The 20,670-nt window shown below is 40.5% G+C and overlaps 1 protein-coding gene across 2 annotated transcripts; it reads right to left on the reverse strand.

The window, feature by feature from the left end:
* Positions 1–655: 655 nt before the first annotated feature.
* On the reverse strand, positions 656–19,527 carry dok1b (docking protein 1b). 2 transcript variants are annotated; one of them, XR_007939629.1, is made up of 6 exons: positions 19,149–19,527; positions 7,565–7,888; positions 6,795–6,894; positions 5,709–5,881; positions 1,324–4,702; positions 656–1,148 (listed from the first exon to the last, which is right to left on the reverse strand). XR_007939629.1 is itself a non-coding variant. In XM_022205751.2 (5 exons), exons 1-5 carry the CDS (start codon positions 19,203–19,205, stop codon positions 3,305–3,307), a joined length of 2,052 nt encoding a protein of 683 aa, XP_022061443.1. In that variant the 5' UTR covers positions 19,206–19,527; the 3' UTR covers positions 656–3,304. The 2 variants fall into 2 exon arrangements, 1 of the variants encoding a protein (XP_022061443.1); XM_022205751.2 differs by having other exon boundaries at positions 656–4,702.
* Positions 19,528–20,670: the final 1,143 nt, after the last annotated feature.

Here is a 20,670-nt window from a genome sequence, read left to right on the forward strand (position 1 = left end):
TTTTTAGTGAATGTTCTTAAGAAACATTTTTAAAATTTCTATTTTTCCACCAAAAAATGTTCAAAGATTTCCCAAAAATGAGGACATCAGAAGTTTAACTGTGAAAAAATTTTTTTTCCCCACATTTTCAAACTTTAAAACGGGTCAATTTTGACCCACAGGACGACACGAGGGTTAAGTCACCATATTCAGTATTCTTAAGTCTTTTTATTCTCTCCTAGTACGAGATGAAGAAGGGAGAGAGAATTAAGAAACTAGAAACAGCAGAATAATATCACTTAAATGTGTCATTTCAAATTTATTTTGTTATTTCTGGGGAGATTTAAGTCTGTATAGTTGACAACAAACCGGTTTTCTCCCATTTGATTCTGTTATATCCAGATCTTTCACATACTTCATGAAGGGTTCCCAAACGTCTTTAATATGATTATTTATCTTTCAATATATCTAATTTTATTTAATTTGTCTTATCCAGTTAGTTATAGTTGGTCTTTGCAGAACAAGACTGTCAACTTTTTGGCATTCAGAAGACTTAGGTCCGTCAATGTTTGTCATAATTTGTCATAATTATGTTCTTTTGGATTCAGGCTGAGGAGAAACTATAACCTTCTCACGTGTAACTCTTCTTAAAATCTTTCTACACTGCCAAACACAGTGAAACAACAGACATTCCTTTTTATTTTTGTCATACTGGTGAGATGATGAGCAAAAACGAAGCTTAAAATGCACTTAGACTCTCTAATCCCACTGCCTGAGTATCACAGTCACATATCAGGAAAGAAAATTCCAGTTCGCGTGCATAAAATGCAAAGCACCTGGTTAAAGGAGTTGAGATAAAGCAGTCATTGAAACAGGAGCGGGAATTGAGGTCACTGCCACTTGCGTTTCAGTAGAAAGCAAAGTCCTCTTTAGACGCAATTACACGCTGTAAATGAGTAAACAACTTGTTTTGGATATTCCAGTGAGGAAGTGTTGACCAACATAAAAGAAAATGTTGACATCATGAAGCAGTACAGTGTTCCGTTTGCCATGCGTCTGTGCCCTTTTCCCCGTTTTTCCCCTCTTAAGTTCACCCAGAGTTTAATGAGAAAGACAGAGCCTTGCCGCTGGTCTTTTGCTTTCTGTTTTTCTTCCCTCGCTCTGTCTGTCTGAGAGAAGGAGAGTTGTTAGGAGAGTTAGGAAATTTGCTTTAAAAATGTAATCCAGTTACTATTCCTGCCCAGAAAGTACTTGAGCAGCAGGTGAGGAAATAAAGACTGAAAAAAAAAAAGAGGGCTGAAGGGGATAAAGAGCAGCGGCGGCAGTGAAAGGAACAGTCTGTACCTGTTTGCAAGCCAACCAGACACCGACAGGTTCATCCTGCCAGCATTCATCATGTCAGCATCTCTTTTCTTCTCACTTTTTCGTCATCCTCCGCTCTGCACAAACACCGACGTCTTCCCTTCTCTCTCCTGCATTCTTCAAAATGTCGATTAAGCTGTTTTTTTCCTTCTGTCTTTCTCCTGTTTCCATGTTGTATTCCGGCCTTCCTCTTACGGTATCTCTCTCAGTTAAAATGCACGGCGTGTCCGACACAAACCAGCCGCCATTAGCGGTCGCCGGAGCAACCGAACAACAGAATTAATGCAGAGATGGTGAAAAGGAAGGAAGGAAGAAAAGAAAGCAAGAAAGAACATCTTTGTTTCGTTTCTTGCGGCTCAGCTTTAACAGTGTGATTAAGTGGTTGGAGACCGACTGAAACAACAAAAACAGAGCGTGGCTGAGGGAGAGAAGTTTAGGATGAGGTCAGACTGTTTTACTGTCCTGTTTGGTCCAGAACAGAAAAGTCTTTTAAACACGAAGGACGGCGTCTGATTGGCTCCTGGCGGGACAAACACACTGACGGGACATGCTAATGTAGCAATTAACCCTCCTGTTGACCCGTTTTAAAGTTTGAAAATGTGACAAAATATATATATTTTCACAGTGAAACTTCTGATGACGACATTTTCAACATTTCTGGGAATTTTTCAAACATTTTCTGGTGGAAAAAAGAAATGTTGAAGATGTTTCTTAAGAACATTCACAAAAAAATATTAGAAGTTTTACTAATATATATGTAATCAAGAATTTTCTTGCCAAATTTGGGAGATTTTTCTGAATACATTTTTTCAGGGAAGCTTTTAAGGAATTATTTGAATTTTTTCCTGAAGGTTTTGCAAATTTTGTGCTGATTTTTTTTTTTTCAAACAGGGAAGCAATATTTTTTGGTGCCTGTGAATGAAGACAACAGGAGGGTTAAGGGAGTTCTCTTATTTAAAGATTACTTTGGAGAAATTTTTAAAGTTTAAAGAGCCACTTTTATTATTAGTTATATTTACAGACAGCACAGCTGTTTGTGACACATACATACATACCGACACATTGCAGGGGATTGATTAGTTTCATATTAAGTTTTCTATACATAAAAACATAACAGGACTAAAAAAAATATCTTGTGCAGGAAGTCGCCCTTGTGATTTAACGGCCACACAGAAACTTATGATGACCCCTTGACTGTTTCAAGACCAAAGCAGGATCTTAAAGTCTCACTTGTCATGCACCATCAGCGCCAACAATGATGATTTTTCTCTTCAAATGTCGGCTCCTAAGATGCAACCACGTCTTACATTAGTGTCCTGGGCTGAAAAAGTAAATCTCTTAGTATCAGTAAGATTTAAACCAAAAACTCAGTCCAGAAAACACAAACATAAAAGTATCAGCTCCGTTTGGTGAAGCCTCAAAGTCACTCCAAACCTGTCGAATAATGACTCCTGGCCGTCACGTCGTCTCACATTTCAGAGAAACAGAAAAGCAGCAGTGCAAAAACATGTTTCCCAGTCACTTCATAAGCACAGCAGACTTTGCAGAGCCAAGCCGCTCTCTCAGCTTGTTAAAGTGAAGCCCGTAGGCCGAGTCCTTCTGGCAAAGCCATACAGTTTGTGTGTGTGTTCAAGTGAAGTGGCTGGCTCCGACCACACTGTGGCTTGGTACGCCAATTATGGGTTTGACCATGCAAACACTCACTCTCTCTTTCTCAAACACACACACACACAGGGTGGCCCTTTGACAGTTGCGCTCCATGTATCAAAATGCAGCCGTAATGCGGTTTTCTCATAGTTGTGAGCTAATCCGCTCCGAATGAATCGACTGTCTCAAATAATTATTCCAGTCCACGGATGGAAGAAATGTGAAATGAGAAATGTGCTTAGTCCTCTCAAAAAACTGGAAGAACACAGGCAGGAAAAAAAGGTTTGCTTCTCAGCGTCGTAGAAAAAGAACAAAGTCAGATATCTCCCAGGTTGTCATAGATGATATCAGGCGATCTCAGCCGGGCCTGGTGGTGCTGGCTGTACCACACATTAGCAGGAAGAGGCTTCTGTTTCGACACTTTGCTGTACAGCTCCTTCCCTTCTCCACCGCCTCCCCAGATGTTGTTGTTGTTGTTGTTCACATTACTGCCGGGACCTCCGTGTTTCCCGGGGGGCAGCGGCACCGGCTCCTTCCGGGCAAAAAGGCCCTTCCCCGGCTTGGGAGCGGTGGTGGGTTTAGGCCACCGGGGTGCTGGAGGCTGTGGCGTGCCGCGGCTCGGGCCCAGCTGTGGAGGAGAGTGTCTATGGGGCTCTGACGGCTTCCCCTGAGTAGGGGTGCTGTAGTTCCCCTCCGGTCCTGATGGAGCCGCCACCTCTTCGTGTCTCCTCTGGCTGTGAGGCTCCACTCGGGCCTCGTCGTAAATACTCTTCACAGAGCTCGCAGGCAGGCTGATGCTTCCTTTTGCGCAGCCCTCTGGTTCATCGTATATGTGCTCCAGAGAAGCTGGAAGCGATGAAGCCCCTTCTGCTTGACCTCCTGGGGGTCGCCTGTTACTGCTGACCCCTCTTCCTCCTCCTCTTCCTCCCGCCGTAGCTCCGTTCAGATTCAGCGCACTTGTTTTCTGGTTCAGCTCCAGGCCGATCCGGTCGTACACGTGTGAGTACAGGTCAGGCGGCTTCCTGTGGTTGCTCCCTGCCTGGTGGTGATGATCTCCTTGGATGCCCCCTCCTGAGGCGTCGTCTCCTACTGGTCGGAGGCGTGGAGTGGGCAGTGGTGGGGAGGTTGGGTTGCCGGTTGGATTCTGACCCTTGATGCTGTCCACTGGGTCAGAATAGAGGCAGTCAGCGCTGTGCAGAGGCAGACGGACTGAATCTGCCGGCTCAGAATAAAGAGCTGCATGTTCATCAGCTGACGACACACCTTTCCCTGCATGGCCTCTGGAAGGTGGAGGCGTCCCTCCTCCTCCCAAAACCCCCAGCATTGTTGGCGGGTCTGGTAAACTCCTCCCTTTATGTCCTCCTCCACTTCCTTGCCCCCGTGCTCCTCCTCCTCCTCCATCTCCTCCCTCTCTCTTCCCGAGCACACCGTCAGCCGAGCCTGGTTTGCTACCACCCGAATCTCCGTCAGCCTCCCGACTGCTGCAGCTGCTGCTGTCTCCACCGGAGCCGGCGTTGCGTATGTGCTGCAGCGACGTCGGGCAGTCCGGATCAAAGTTCATGGGACAGCTGAGGTGACGCTCCTCTGCCAGGGCCTTCTGCGACTGGATGGCCTGGTCCACCAACATGAAGATCTCGTTGCCTTGCTTGGTCTCGAAGGTGAAGTTTCCAGGGCCTGAGTCACACCGGCGGCCCGCCTCGAAGGAAAACATCACCTGGAGAAAGAAGGGAAAGAAGAGTTAGCTAAATGTTAGAATGCATTTTATGTTAACCCTCGTGTCGTCCTGCGGGTCAAAATTGACCCGTTTTAAAATTTGAAAATGTGGAAAAAAATTAGATTTTCACAGTGAAACTTGTGATGTCCACATTTTCAACATTTTTGGGAAATCTCTGAACATTTTCGGTGGAAAGAAAGAAATGTTACAATGTTTCTTAAGAACAGTCACAAAAAAATATTAGAAGTTTTACTGATATATATGTAATCACTTTAAATATTTTTAGGATTTCTTTTGGAAGAGTTTTACTCATTTTTTTGAAAAAATTTACAAGAATTTTCTTGCCAAATTCGGAGGATTTTAAAAAAACTTTTAAGGAAAACTTTTAATGAATTATTGGAATTTTCTTCCTGAAGGTTTTGCAAATTTTCAGAAATTTTGGGAATTTTTTTGCTGAATTTTTGGATTTTTTTTCAGAAAAGGAAACAATATTTTTTGATGCCCGTAAATGAGGACAACAGGGGGGTTAAAGCATGTGACAAAGTAAATGTACACAGAGATGAAGAAGTAACAGAACAGGTCTGATGTAAGCGAAGCTAAAGAAAGCAGGCTTCATTTTCTACCTTCACTCTTAACATTTACTGTTCTTAGACATATAATTCTCGTGATCACGTATGCAGATGTATGCAGACAGTTCCAAACTTTGTATCAGTCTTTATGCATGCATGAATAAGGGTGAGACAAACCAAACAGACACTATAAAGGTCATCTGACAGTCCTAATCTGGAGCTTTCAAAGCATCAAAGCGACACAAAAGCAACCACAGACTAAATCTAAAAATATTCTTTGACGTCGATAACCCGACCACATGAACACACGCTGTTGCTATTTGCACTTCTGAGGTCGGCTCAGTTGAAATTCAGCTCAGTGAACTTCCTCTCCGTGTACTCGTCAGGTGTGTCGGAGATCGACCCGGTTTGTGTTTTTCTGTGCATCAGGCACTCACCCGGTCTCTCCCATATCTCCTCAGCAGCTTGTACGGCCACACCAGAACATTCCTCTTGGTCTTTGGCTCCTTAAGGATCAAAACGTCGTTTACAGCTTTCAGCCAGTAGTTTCCCGCCAGCCCGCAACGTTCGGACGCTTCGGTACGTTGAATGCTCACCCAGAACTCATTTACTGCAAAGACAGAAGTGTTATTTTTCATAAAGCTTGGATTTAATTAGATTATCCTAATTTAAAACTGTTTGTATGTGATCCTGAAACTACAAGACTAGAATGCTTAGTGCAGGGGTGTCAAACTCATTTCAGTTCAGGGGCCACATTCAGCCCAGTTTGATTTTAAGTGGACCAGACCAGTTAAATGACAGCATATTAACCCTAAAATCATGACAACTCCACATTTTTCCTTTGTCTTCATGCAAAAAAGTAACAACCTGAAGTTTCGTCAGAAAAATAACTTCAATTTCAGCAATAATATGCCTCAGTTTATCATTCACAGTGTCTACAAAGGCACAGAGCATTTAGTCATGATCAAAACAACAGTCGGACAACAAGACAAAAAACAAGACAAGATTTTACAAAAATTAGACACAAAATGACAACCAGAACAAAACAACAACAACAAAAAAAATCCGTCAAGACACGAAACAAAACAGAAAAGAGACGAAAAATTTGGCAAAAAAAATGGACAAACACCAAAAACGAGACAAAAAATTACAGAAACGACACAAGCGAGACAGAAAAACACAAAACGATGAATAAAGCGAAACACAAAATGAGAAAAACAAGACCAAAAACACATGCGTGACAAAAAGGAAACAAAACGACAAAGACATGAGACAAACGACAAAAGTCACATGAAAAAAACAAAAAGAACAATGACCAATCTAGTATTTTACTTTATGATCAAAACAACTTGTCTAGATCTTATTTTAAATTTACAGTTTTACAAATTTACAATCTGGAGTTAATGTCTTCTCTGTAATTGTTACTCTTTACAAAATCGTCCCGTGGGCCGGACTGGACCCTCTGGAGGGCCGGTTTTGGCCCGCGGGCCGCATGTTTGACACCCCCGGCTTAGTGTCCTTACCCTCCTCTCTGGAGTAGTAGATGAGATTTTCAGACATCTGCAGGTCCTGTGGTCCTCCATTAGAGTCTGTAGCTCCACAGCTGCTGCTTCCGCTTCCCCCCTGACAGACACACAGACATGGACAGTGAGAAACACGGTAAACTAGGATTTGTCTGGTACATTGTGCCCAGATGTTTCCATGCATATTCGGTTGCACTCAGAAGTGTGCAGGAACAAAAGGAGGCGGATGACACCGAAGCGAAAAAGTGGGCAAAGAGTGAGAAAAGAGAAAGAGTGGCTGAGTGTGCAACAGACAACGAAGCGGATGAAGTCTTCCTCCTGGAAACTCCCTCTGGCTTCCTCTCTGCAAATCTGCGTTATGTGCATGTGTGTGTCGGTGTGTTGGTGTGTACGACAGAAGTTGTGGCCTGCACAGACACTCCAGGGGCATGTGGGAAAATTTGAAAGACTTATGTACGTACACAAACAAAGATCATGGCTCAACTCAATTTAAAGCAGCAGCTTTTTTTTTTTTTTTTTTTTTTTTACTTTTTCCACCAAACTAAGGGAATTTTTTTTATTGTGTAAATATTTTTGGTCACAATTATGCTCAGTAGACCAAAGAGCAGAGACAGTGAGAGCAAAGAAACATTTTGCAGATCAGAACAAAAGACAAACACACACATAGAGGAAGCCTTGAAAACACATCCACCCACGTCTCAGTCACATTCTGCAAACTCTATTTCCTAAAGCAAACACAGAGGAAAGCAGAAGAAACAGTGTAAAGGTACCTGAAATGCAATGTCACACATGGTGTCCATCCAGTCCTTAGCGGCATTCTTTTCTGCAGCAAACACGTGCGTCTTGTCGTTTGTTTCCACGCAAAACGCCGCCATGTTGTCTTTGGGACAGCTTTCCGTCAAAGCCGGCAGGATGGAAATGCATTCCGACAGGCGGATGATCTTCTTGTCCAGCTTCTTGGTTTTCTCATTGGACCCGCCACCTGAGCCTCCGCCGACCCCGCCTCCTCCACCCGAGGGCGAGTCGAAGAACTCGAGGCGGGCGATGCCGTTTTGGCTGGCAGGGTAGAGGACGAACCAGTTCTTCTTCCATTTCTGATGGGGCGAAAAAGAAGGACATGTTAGTGGTGGAGCGGTCGATGGCTAGTTGGTGGTTTAAAGCAAAGCAGGTGAAACATGACTCCAAATGAATAAGTCACGCTGCTCTTTACCTGCAGAACTTGTCAGCTTTATGAGGTAATAAACTGGGGGAAAGGCTATTATTGCTACTTTATCATCAATAATCAACTTGTTTTACACAATTCATGATCCACAAATTGGTAAAAATGAACACTAAGTTTGGTTCTTTTACTCATTTTTCTTTCTTCTGAACTTTTATCTATACCTACTTTCTACTAAGCATTTCTATTAGTACCTTTACTGCACCCATTGTCTTGTTTCTAGATATTGGTAAACCCGGTAAACCAGTACTTCACGTCAAAAGGTTGAGTTTAAACTAAAACTGAAAGTTGCAGAAGAGGTTGTTGAGGCTAGAAGTGTAGGAACAGAAAAAATGAGTTATTGGCAAATAGAAAGTGTCATTCTTCATTTTTTTGCAACACATCTTTCCTGTTAACATCCGTGAAGAGAGGCCACAACCATTTGCATGTGGCTTATTCATACAGCAAGAACTGAAAAAGTAAAAATACCGAGCGGGCCACAAATGATTACACACTGAACAGGAGAAAGGAGTCTGTTAGAGTCTTTTGAAAATCTGCGTCAAAACGTTATTTTCGGGTTTTTCTTTGACTTTTTCTACTGACTAAGGCTTAATGTAGGAGGGATGTGGGGATAAATCTAATGCTGTTTGACTCAGATCTGTTGCACACCGTTGTTTCCTCCACATTCAGTCAGCATCAGCGGACCACAGCTACAGCATTAGTCATCGCTACTCATACAGAAAAGAGCCATTTCCTCCCAAAATCAAAGCAGAAACTCGGCTAGTTTTTACAATTTGATGAATCCACGTTAGATAGATACAATCATAGTTTTAGACGATTCGTTTAGCGTGCTTAACGTATTTTATCAGTGTAAAGAAATTGGTAAGTAAATGTTGACGTTACTTCCACAATTAAAGGCTAAAACAGGCTAAAGTATGGCCTTGTTCAAAACTAGGTGACAGGTTTATCATTTCTCCCTGAGGGCAGCAGCGAGGAAGCAGCGGCTAAAAATGATCTTTTCCTCTACGAGGAACTGAACAATGAGAAACGCAGCAGGTGTTAAGGACTCCAGATGTTCAGCACTAACAGCAGACACGATGACACACTGAATGCATCATTGTATACAGTCACTTCACTAAACTATATTTATTACGGTAAATTACGTGGCACGATAACTAAAAGCGTATTATATTCTGGAAATCCCTCTCATTCCTTGTAACCTCTGTGTTTCCCTGCCCTCATCTGGGTGACATTTCTCCACAGAATGTGTGTTTTCCCCTCCATTTACTCAGCAGGGCGGATGCTGCGTGACGGTCAGGGCTTGTGACGGGAAGGTCAGTGGTTTTAAAATCCTTCGACCAACAGGGAAAATCCAGCTAAGGGAGATGATGAAGGAGAAACTCTAAAACAGCAGGTCCTCAAATGTTCTCTTATCAATGAGAAGGTATTTTTTATTGGACAGATAATATTGAAGTCAAACTATCATGTAGTAAATCTGAAAATTAACCAGGCATATAGAGCTTAAAAAACCGACTATGTTGTTTACACAAAAACCTCAAATGTATCTGGAGACAGACGATCATTTTTGGACCAGGTATTTAAAATATGACAACAGGCCTTTATCACAACATCTGCTATGGCTTTAGGTAAAAAGAATTCAGTAATCATCAGTTTAATTGCTTGTGTTGATGTTTTTTCTACAGTGACATACCAAACTGAGCCCATAATATTTCAGTTAAATGGAATCTGAATCCTCATAAATAGTAAAACACACAAAAATGGAACCTAAAAATGCATGCATTGTAGTACTTATTCGCGTATCTGCAAGGATAAATTGGACATCAGTCAGTGGTGGATGAAGCAATCTATGCTGATGGAAAAGTAGCAATTGGCTGTTTTCCACTGCAGGAACTTGTGTTTTATGTCAGTCTGAACCTTGTGCATGTTCTACCTGCAATATTGGCCCCCGTAGAACGTCTTTCAACGCTGATTTCAGGAGAGAAATTTACATATTCTACGGTAAGAACTTCTGGGCAGCCCTAAAAAGCTGCTCTGGTTAAACTCAGAGAAGACAACAAGCACAATTTTTCATTTTTTTGTTACTGCCCTGTCGTCGTCTCTAAAACTCACCATACACCCTCAAATACTAAACTATGACTTGTTCTGTTTTCTCTGTGCGCAGAAGTGGAGTGAGATTGAGCAAGTAATTTTTATCGTAAACTGCAAACAGAAACAGAAAGACTGAAAGGGTTAATTATGGTAAACTGTCTTGCCACCTCACACCTGCCCCAAGTTCCTGCAGTGGAAAGTTTTCTAATGACACAACAGAAAAATGCTGCATTACCACAAATAGAAGTTCTGCACTTGAAAACGTGGCCAAAGTACGTACATATTTGCATAGAATACACTTTAAAGTATCCAAAGTAAAATTGGTATATGAAGAAAAATGGCATACTACACACTGATAGGGAGAGAAAAAAAAGTCACATACTAATATTTTGTTGGATCGCCTTTAGGTTTGAGAATGGCACTCATTTCGATAAGCTTCCGCAATGTCACAGCATTTATTTCCGTCCAGAGATGCATTCATTTTTCACCAAGATCTTATATTGATGATGGGAGAGTTGGACTGCTGCATAAAGTCTTCTCCAGAACATCCCAAAGATTCTCAATGGGGCTGAGGTCTGTGGAGGTCGGTCCATGTGGGAAAATGACGTCTCATGCTCCCTGATCCACTCATTCTCAGTGTGAGACCCATGAATCCTGGCATCATCATCTTGGAACATGCCCATGCTATCAGGGAAGACTATTGATGGAAAGACCTGCTCATTCAGTATATTCAGGTAGACAGCTCACCTCATTCTTTGGGAACATAACGTTGCTGAACCTGACCAACCCCAGATCATAACCCTAACCCCCACTAGCAATGCTTAGTTCATCACTTCATCCGTCTCTCTTCTTACCCTGATGCCCCCATCACTCCGGAACGGGGTAAATCTGAAGATGATGGTTCTTCACTATCCTTTAGCTTTTAATAATGCATTGGATGGTTCTTAACCTGATTTTAGTAGTTTCAGAAATCTCCATAGTTTTTTTTTCTTTGCTTGATAATTACAAACCTCTACTGACAAAAGTATTATAAAAGTAGAATATGTCATGATAAAATGGAACCACTCGAGTAAAACTGTACTGCACAGTACTGCTCAGCGCTGGATTAAGTCTAACAACACATCAGCTCATCACTATCATTCCCAGCATGAAAATGAGAGACACGACTCGGCCTAAAGGTAGAATTATGGTATTTGCATGACGGGCCTGGCAGCCACGGGGTCCATGCATCTACTCTCCACAGAGTCTCTGGTTGTCCTCTCCGTGGTTTCCTGTTAGTTTTTCCCTATACGAATAGAGCGTCTAAGGACAGAGGAGGTCATAGATCGTGAAGCCGCTTGGGCTAAATAGTGATTTGTGATACTGGGCTGTGTAACTGATTGAAATGCCGTCATGATGGAGGTGCATGGCATGCGTTAATGGAAGCCAGCTTCGTCCCTTTCTGACTCACACACACTCACAAGCTTTCATAAGTCGGCACATGTGCACGCACTCACTCCAGCCCTTAAAATTAACTGCCAGAAAGGACAGGAAATGCGTGGGATTGTCATTACCCAGGATTCTCTTTGCTTCCTCCTTCTGCACCCAGGTGTGTCTCAATATCTATACATGTATGTGTGTGTATACATCTGTTTGTATTGGTATTACTCCCTGGACACCATCTGTAGCTGTGCACGAGGCCGTAAAAAGCCACTCATGTTAGGTCAACACAAACGTAATTGTCTGGTGTGCATTAACAGGCTGTGAAACTTTAACCCTGTCGCAATACAGACCTCCGCATGTGTGTGTGTGAAACAGCTGGTCCATATAAGGCAACAGACCGTTATCAGCAAGTATTACATGGAGTGGAAATTATGCAAAAAAGATCATGACAGAGAGAAACTTCCTCGCTGATGTCCCGCCTGTTAGCGAGAAGCGGCTCAGCTCAAGTGAGTTTCTCCTCATCAAAGTCGAAAAAATCCACTTTTTTTAACCGTCAAACTAACCTGAATGTCAGCTGCTGCGTCTAAAAGCGGTCATGATTAAAAAGAGGCAACACTTCCCCTTGTAAAGTCAAATAAAAAGCACAAACAGCGGTTTACATTCACTATTGACACATTCAGTTCTTCCTTTTTTTTAAGCAGTATTTTGCGACCGACTTCTTCAGCGTTCCATATTTTGTGGGCCGTAAACAATGTCACCGTTTGTGTCAAATAGTACATTAGTCAGAACAAAGACAAGATAAAACTCATTTACTGGACTGAGGTAGTTGTTGTTCCCGCCATTCAACACTGGTGACATAGTGGCATTTTTTTGCATATCAAAGTTTGCATATCAAAGCCGATACTAATTCTGTCGCATCTTCAAGTCTCATTCATTTAACCCTCGTGTCGTCCTGCGGGTCAAAATTGACCCGTTTTAAAGTTTGAAAATGTGGGAAAAAAATTATATTTTCACAGTAAAACTTCTGATGTCCACATTTCCAGCATTTTTGGGAAATCTTTGAACATTTTTTGGTGAAAAAAAGTAATGTTAAAAATGTTTCTTTAAGAACATTCACATAAAAATCAACCAAAATCCAGCGAATTTCGCTGGATTTTGGTTGATTTTTATGTGAATGTTCTTAAAGAAAATATTAAAAATTTTACTGATATATATGTAATCACTTTAGATATTTTTTAGGATTTTTTTGGAAGATTTTTACTCATTTTTTGAAAGTATTTACAAGAATTTTCTTGCCAAATTTTGGGGGATTTTTTTAAAATCAAACTTTTAAGAGAAACTTTTAAGGAATTATTGGAATTTTCTTCCTGAAGGTTTTGCAAATTTTTGGATTTTTTTCAGACAAGGAAACAATATTTTTTGGTGCCCATAAATGAAGACAACAAGAGGGTTAAGAATTTACAGTTCGCCGCATTTTGCATTTCCTTGTAGTTTTACATGTTTGTGAATAGGATTACATTCATGCACTTGCTCTAAAAATATGTTTTAGCTCTGATCTGAATGTCAAAGCAAAAGCAATTCCAGCAACTGCAACGCTACTTACTAGAATATATGTTAAAAAAAAATACTGTTTACGCACACTGCCACTCTGTCACTCTGACGATGCTGCATAGCTAAACCACTGGACCAAGTTCCCACCGGCCACAGACAGACCTCAGTGACATGCAAGCCCGTGTGTGGTCATCTGTGTGTTGGTGTTAAAAGGCATGAAAGCATGTGGGTATCAGAGCGTGTCTGGTCTCGTTAATGTGAGTTAAATGGAGAAACAGAAGCCGTGTGTGCAAGAGACGAACAGAGAAGTGTTGGAGAGAGAGGAAGCCCAGTGTTGTGATCATAGATCTGCTGCCCTGACCTCAAGCCTTCTGCTGCGTCCATAAAACAAAACTTTCAAACATATCAGGGCTTTTCAGACGGCTATCTGGTCACTATCTGAATCTGAAAGCAAAGCTGGAGCAAAGTGAGCTCAAATTTGGATGAAACAATCCTGCAAAAACAAAAAACTCTCCCAAACAGTCCGCTAAATTGAAGATAAATAACTTTGTGTTAATGCAGCATGGCAAGCTCACAACAGAATAGTACAAAGCGACAACACAGTATCCCAAAATGGTGCAAAATGGGGGACCTGCAGCTGAAATAGATGGTTGTTTTGATTGCTTAATATTAGAATTTTCATTTAGTCTAAAAATGTAAGAAAAAGTGAAATAAGTCCTTCATAACTTCACAGAGTCCATGCGTATCCAAGCTAATTAACCCCCCTGTTGTCCTCATTAACAGTCACCAAAAAATATAGTTTCCTTGTCTCAAAAAAATCCCAAAATTCAGCCAAAAAATTTCCCAAATTTCTGAAAATTTGCAAAACCTTCAGGAAGAAAAAGAAAAAGGAATTGATTCCTAAGAAGTTCCCTTAAAAGTTTTATTTTTAAAAAATCCCCCATAATTTGGCAAGAAAATTTTTGTAAATATTTTTTAAAAATGAGTAAAAATCTCCAAAAAATCCTAAAAATATCTAAAGTGATTACAAATATACATCAGTAAAACCTCTAATACTTTCTTGAAGAACATTCACAAAAAAATCAACCAAAATCCAGCGAAATTCATTAAATTAAGGTTGATTTTTTTGTGAATGTTCTTAAGAAACATTTTAACATTTCTTTTTTTCCACCAAAAAAATGTTCAAAAAATTCACAAAAATGTTGAAAATGTCGACATCAGAAGTTTCACTGTGAAAATATTTTTTTCCACATTTTCAAACTTTAAAACGGTTCAGTTTTGACGAGCAGGACGACACGTGGGTTAAATTGCTTGTTTCATCAAAATAATACTCCAGCATCTCAGGATATTTTGTTTAGAGGACTGAAAAATAGAAAACAGTAGATTTAGTGGCTTTTTGCGTATTTGTTTGCACAAAAAGGTCTGAGACAGTTAACAAATTACCCAATTTGTTGCCAACTAATTTCCTGATGATCTAATAATTGGTTGATGATCATTTAGGCTCCATTCTTCCCTAATTGCTGAACTGTCTGAGATCCAAAACACACTGGCAGGTTTGAGAGACATTCTTTCCAAAACTACACCGTTAATCGGAGCCAAAAAATGTAAAAAATAGGAAGAATTGTGACATTTTCAGCTTTTTTCAAATGGTGTTTGAACTACTCATCAGAAAAACAAACCAAATCTCAACTTTAAACCGTAATATCATATCAAAATGGGGGAAAAAAAACTAAGTGTGTACTCCGACAAGATTCTGACACAAAAAATACAAATCATTTTAACTGAGAAGCCACGACTGAATCAGTTTGAACTAAAAGTCAATTGACAAAAATTTAGGGACACAGAGCAGGTGGGAAACAAATATGGAAACACATTTAAAATGAAAACTGGTAAATATCTATCGTTTGTAGGGTCACTTTTCCAAGGTTAGTATCGATTAAAGGAATTCAACTTTTGTTTTTTTTTTAATGATTCATGACATAACTTCACTTTACATGAGATATTTCTGAGTTCTCTCTCCTTCTAGTCATGGTTATGCTGTTTCCATAGAGGTGCAAGGCTTTATATTGCAGTGAAAAATGAAATGAACCATTACGTAAAAATGTGAAAGTGGTTGGAAAAAAGCTTATTTAGATAAAGAGTTTCAATCTCTCCTCTTTTTATTACCAAACCAAGTCACAAAGCACATCGTCATCCGTGACCAACTGATCTTCATGGCTGCTTAAACCTGCAGAAAAAAGGTGGTTTTGCCTTTGAACAAACATTTGTTTCTTTTTTTTTTTTCTCAAGACTGTGAACCAGGATTTGACAAGAACAGGAAATGATAAGCAGAATGTGAAACAGAGTCAGTAAAATCTAAAAGATATCCACGCCTACTGAAACCCTCAATTGTGGCCCAGAGAAAAGTACCAAAGCTGCTGCAGTGTGATGGAAAAGATTGATTTGTTCATCGTAGAACACCAGAAAATCAGCCCAGTCTCTAAAAACATTGTTCTACTGAGAGCTGCAATGTAAATTAAAGTTTTTATTTCTCTAAAATAACCGCGGAAATTACACTCATCCATTACATTCAAGCCACAGCTAAGGTTTTTTTTAATTAAATATGGCTAAAATGGTACAGAATACTAACTTTATAATGGATGACTGTTGGCGCTGGAGAACAATAACTTTAATTAGATGCCCTCATGAACACTTTCTCCTCACCACATCACAAAACACACTCTTCTTCCTGGAAATGCTCCAGCCGCAGAGTATTTATAAAGAATTACAAACTTTCCAATGTCAAATTACTTCTTCATTCTACAAAATTTCCCATGTTTTGTTCCTAAGAGATATGATGTGGCATCTCTGAGGAACAAATGGAGAAACTAGAAGTTTCCACACACAGATCCATTAATCCGTGAGGTAGACTTCAGACATGATCACTCCTGTATTAATATGCTGGCCTCAGGGTTTGTAATTCTGCAGAATTCTGACACACCCCATCTGTTCAAGTGGCAGCTAGTTCCTGGCTGAAGCGGTCTTTAGTGCTGATAAGGAAACAGTGCCGTGCCCACCTATGCAGGCTTTACTGGTTGTTGGCCAACAGCTGCCAACATAATCGCTTTTTGTAGCTCCCGGGTGCAGGTGAACTCCAACAAATCACCAGGAATCTGAGTGTGTGGGCATGACTCTCCACTAAATCATGCACATAATCAACTTTTGGCCACAATCTGAATGACATATGACAGTACGACAACTTTACAATCTGTAATTACAGCAGCAGAACGTGTAAGAATAATAACTGAGGCTGTAGCTATATTTACTATATATGTAAAAGTCTCAGCTGCATGTCAAAAAGCCCCTGAAGAACCACAATGCCACAAATATTTGTTTTACACGTCAGCATTGTTGAGGTGTGATCATGATTGGCTGAGGCAGAGGTATAGAGTACGTAAATCATGCTTTGGATGTTATGAATACCTTCACAATGCAGTACGCTTGAAGCTCCACCAAAACAATATTATGGTCCTGTGTCTGAGAAGGAACCAGGGCATTGGGTTCAAAATAGTAGGAATTTTTCAAACGTCGGAGGAGTCAGCGTAGGCGCACCCTTCCAATTTAAAACTCACGGTTAGTAGTCAGCCTGTGAATGCATTTTTACTATGTGACGATCGGCGTCTGTCTGTCTGTTCGCAACATTACTCAAAAACAGACCAACGGATTTGGATGAAATTTTCAAGGAAGGTCAAAAATGACGCAAAGACCAAGTGATTAGTAGGGCAGTTTTTGGGCTCCAGACATTTGGACCCAATTAATGACGATTATCTGCATTAGCATGTTAGCATGGACATCTCCGTCTTTGGCATTTTGTCTTCTGTTTACAAACACAGGTGAAGGGAACCGTGACGTCAGAGTTGGTAGGTCCATGTGATACTGCCAAGCAACAGGCCAATAAAAAGTAACGCTGACGCCAGAGGTCACTGCAGTCCACAAGACTGTGAAAAGTCAGATAAATATTCAGATGCTACCACAATGACCCAATATTTGGATATTCAGGTCCAGCCACAGTGATTAGGTTTTGGCAGTGATGCGGCTTATAGTTTAGATCCATGGATTTGTTTAAGATTTCTGTATCATTGCGAGATAGCAACATGGCGTCACTGTAACTATGACAACAAGTTAACGCTACGTCAGTTACCTGCTGTACTACAAATCCACCGCTGAGGATTTATCAGAACTGCTGCGTCAGAAATCAAACAAGGAACAGTTGATTAAATTGCGGGGGTGTTTCTGAGTCCCATCAATTCCTACCGCCTGCCGCATATTTACGTCACAGGATTCAGTATCCGTACACAACGTACACATACATAACACATACCTGTGCTCAGCGCAAGGTCATTTTGTTTGTGGGTACATCTAGATTAAATGGTCACATTCTATAGTGCCAAGATTTCTTCAAAATTTGAAGTTGTGGTTATTTATCGGTTATGATGCTCTGATTGTACTGGTCCAGCCCACTTGAGATCAAATTGGGTTGAATTTAGCCCCTGAACTGAAATGAATTTGACACTCCTGACTTAATACTGTAGATAATACTTGCACGAAATGCAGCGGCTGCTTAACGTCCTACATCCATACACCATGCTTTAGCAGCCATTACTTCATAAAACAAGAGTCTGAAACAGAAACTTAGGTCGGACGTTGCCGCTGCGCTCTTGAGTCGCATTTTCCGAGCGTGCACGTGGGAAACCAACCTATCAGTGTGTGAGTGTATGTCCACTGACAGCTCGAGCGATTGCATAATTCACCCAGCTAACCTCACGCCAGTTTCGAAACTTTCAGATCAGCCAGCATTCAGCTTCCTGTTCTACTCTTTTCAGTTTTGTACTTTTTTTTCCCACCTTGTTCAGGACACTTCTGTTCTCTGGTTGCTCGACTGTGCGGAGACAATGAGTTATCTTTGCAAATTTAAAACCTCTCATAAAAGGCATTGAAAGCTGTGTGCTGGGTGTATGAATATGTATTGTGAAGTGGTGATTTCAGGGCAGGAAACGGGACCAGAATGTTTTGTTGGTCCATGTCATATGACCAGAGAGAGACACAGAGACAAAGACCCTCTTAGAAATCTTAAGAGTAACCGAGTTCTTATCCAGTGGTGCTCTGAGACCAGAGGCGAGGTCGTAGGGATGAAACAAACACACACAGGTACTATCACACCATTCAAAAGTGACACAAAGGTGGCGTAAATACACAGCTGACAAGAAGTGGAAGTTCCTCTGCCATCTTTGAGAGGACAAGATCTGTTTTTCTCAACTTCCCTGCTCTGTTGTTCTGACTTTGCAGCCTTTTATGATGTTAATTGTGGAACGTTACATTACAGTCGTGCTAAAAATATTCAAAACTGTCACCAGCATTCACACACACGACCGACAACCTCTCTGCTTTCTCTTTCTCTGCCCTAGTTTGCTTGAAGAAGTGGCTTTAATCCACTTTGGTTTCACGTTTTCTTACGTTCACTGGATGCTTTACAGATGCATTTATGCACAGCAGGTTTACTCCAAACCACCACATCAGAAATAAGGTCAGACCACTGAAGTTAAGCTTCTCTTTGTGCAGGTACATATGCTTTATCTTGAGACTGGCCTGTAATTGCACCCTTATCTGCTCTATTTATTGTTAAAATGCTGGTTTCTGGTTCACAAGTGTAGTTAGCATCACTAATTTGTGACTTTAATACATTGTTAAAAGTAAATCAGACACTATAATGTCAAATACTAGCATAAGGCTTTTTAGTGCCTTGTTTTTTTCACTTATTTGAGTGTTTATGATCACTAAAGTCGTTTTTATCACACTTGGTGCTAACTACTAGTGTTTCCATTGCATCTGTAGTGTTAATATTAAACATTTCAGCAAACATTTGTGCAATATTATATCCTTAAATGTTAGATTTCTGTCATAGTGTCACGCTGGGTCATAATTTTTCTGTTATATTAGTGCAGAAACATTCATTATGGGACCACAGGCTACAATTTCTGAGTCATTTCTGTCAATCCCACTAATAAAAAATAACAGCTTTTATTTCTGGAACTTACCTTCCCAAACTTTTGATGCTGCACATAAAGCTGTCCCTCCTTAACGTGGGTGTCCATGCCCCCCACACACACCGAAATCCCTCCAGAAAGATGAAATAAGGTGACTTGAACTTGACAGAGAAAAAGTCACTTCTTGTGGGGTTTATTTTGTCCGTTATCCCCCCCCCAAACAACAACCACTTCCGCCTTGCCTCAGTTCAGCTCCTCAGCCGATAAACGTTTGTCCCTCCGTTAAAAGTGTCATGGTGGGAGCAAAAAACGGTCCAAACGCTGAGAGAAGCGCTCCAGAAGTTAGAGAAGGTCCAAATGTTATCAGCGGCTCGTCTGTCTGTCTGTCGCCTCTCACTCCTCCTGCGGGGCTGGACCGACCGGCGGAAAGCTCTAGTTAGCGAATCACACGACGCTTCCGGCTAGCGCTGTCAAAATAAAAGCACAATGAACGGCCAAGTGGCAAAACGCACTTAACTAAACCGTTTTAAAGTTTGAAAATGTGGTAGAACTTCCACAATTTCAACATTTTTGGGGGGATTTTTGAACATTTTTTGGTGGGAAAAAAAGTAATATTAAAAAAAATGTTTCTTTAAGAACATTCAGAAAAAAATCTAACAAAATCTAGCGAATTTCACTGTATTTTGGTTGATTTTTTCCCCGGATGTTCTTAAAGAAAATATTAGAAGTTTTAGTGATATATATATGTGATCACTTTGGCTACTTTAAGGATGTTTTTGGAAGATTTTTACTCATTTTTTGAAAATGTTTTCTTGCCAAATTTGGGGAATTTCTTTTAAATAAAACTTTTAAGGGGAACTTTTAAGGAATTATTGGAATTTTCTTTCTGAAGGTTTTGCAAATTTTAAAAAAATTTGGGGCTTTATTTTAAAAAACCCTAACATGATCCTAAACATATTTTTAAGTGAAATGGGACTTCTCTAAGCTTCTTCACTTGAAAAACTTACAGCAAATATATGCAATGGAGTCCTCTAAGTGGACACAAGTGAACTAGAGAAGTGGCATGACACTACACACACAACTACACATCCAACTGTTCATATCATCACAGCTTTAGATTAGAATTAGGACGTTTAATTATTTTTGAAGCGATGTGATAAAAACAAGGTTGTATTTTAAAATGCACACTATGTAACCACAAGGTAAAAATGAAATAATCTTGAAAATAGTTATAGCTATAAAGTAGGTTTTAATTCGAAATCCCATTTAAAACACAAGAGGCCTGCTATCATTTCAGTTTACTTTTACCACGTATACTTGTACTTCATCAAATCACTGCAAAAGCTGGGTAGGGGTATGTTATACTGTGCCCTAGTAGTAACAGTTCCCTCACAAAAATAAGAAGCTGATCTAAATCATCAGGTAATTCAGTTCTGTACTGAATTCACCAACTTAGTTTAGTCAACAGTGTCCTAAATCTTCAATCTGAAAGAGGAAACTTAACAGAAATGAGTTCAACTGATTATTATGAACAGGAAACACATCTGCATTATTTATAACTATTCATGGAGGA

This window comes from Acanthochromis polyacanthus, chromosome 23 (assembly GCF_021347895.1).
Source record: "Acanthochromis polyacanthus isolate Apoly-LR-REF ecotype Palm Island chromosome 23, KAUST_Apoly_ChrSc, whole genome shotgun sequence".
Lineage (NCBI taxonomy): Eukaryota > Metazoa > Chordata > Actinopteri > Pomacentridae > Acanthochromis > Acanthochromis polyacanthus.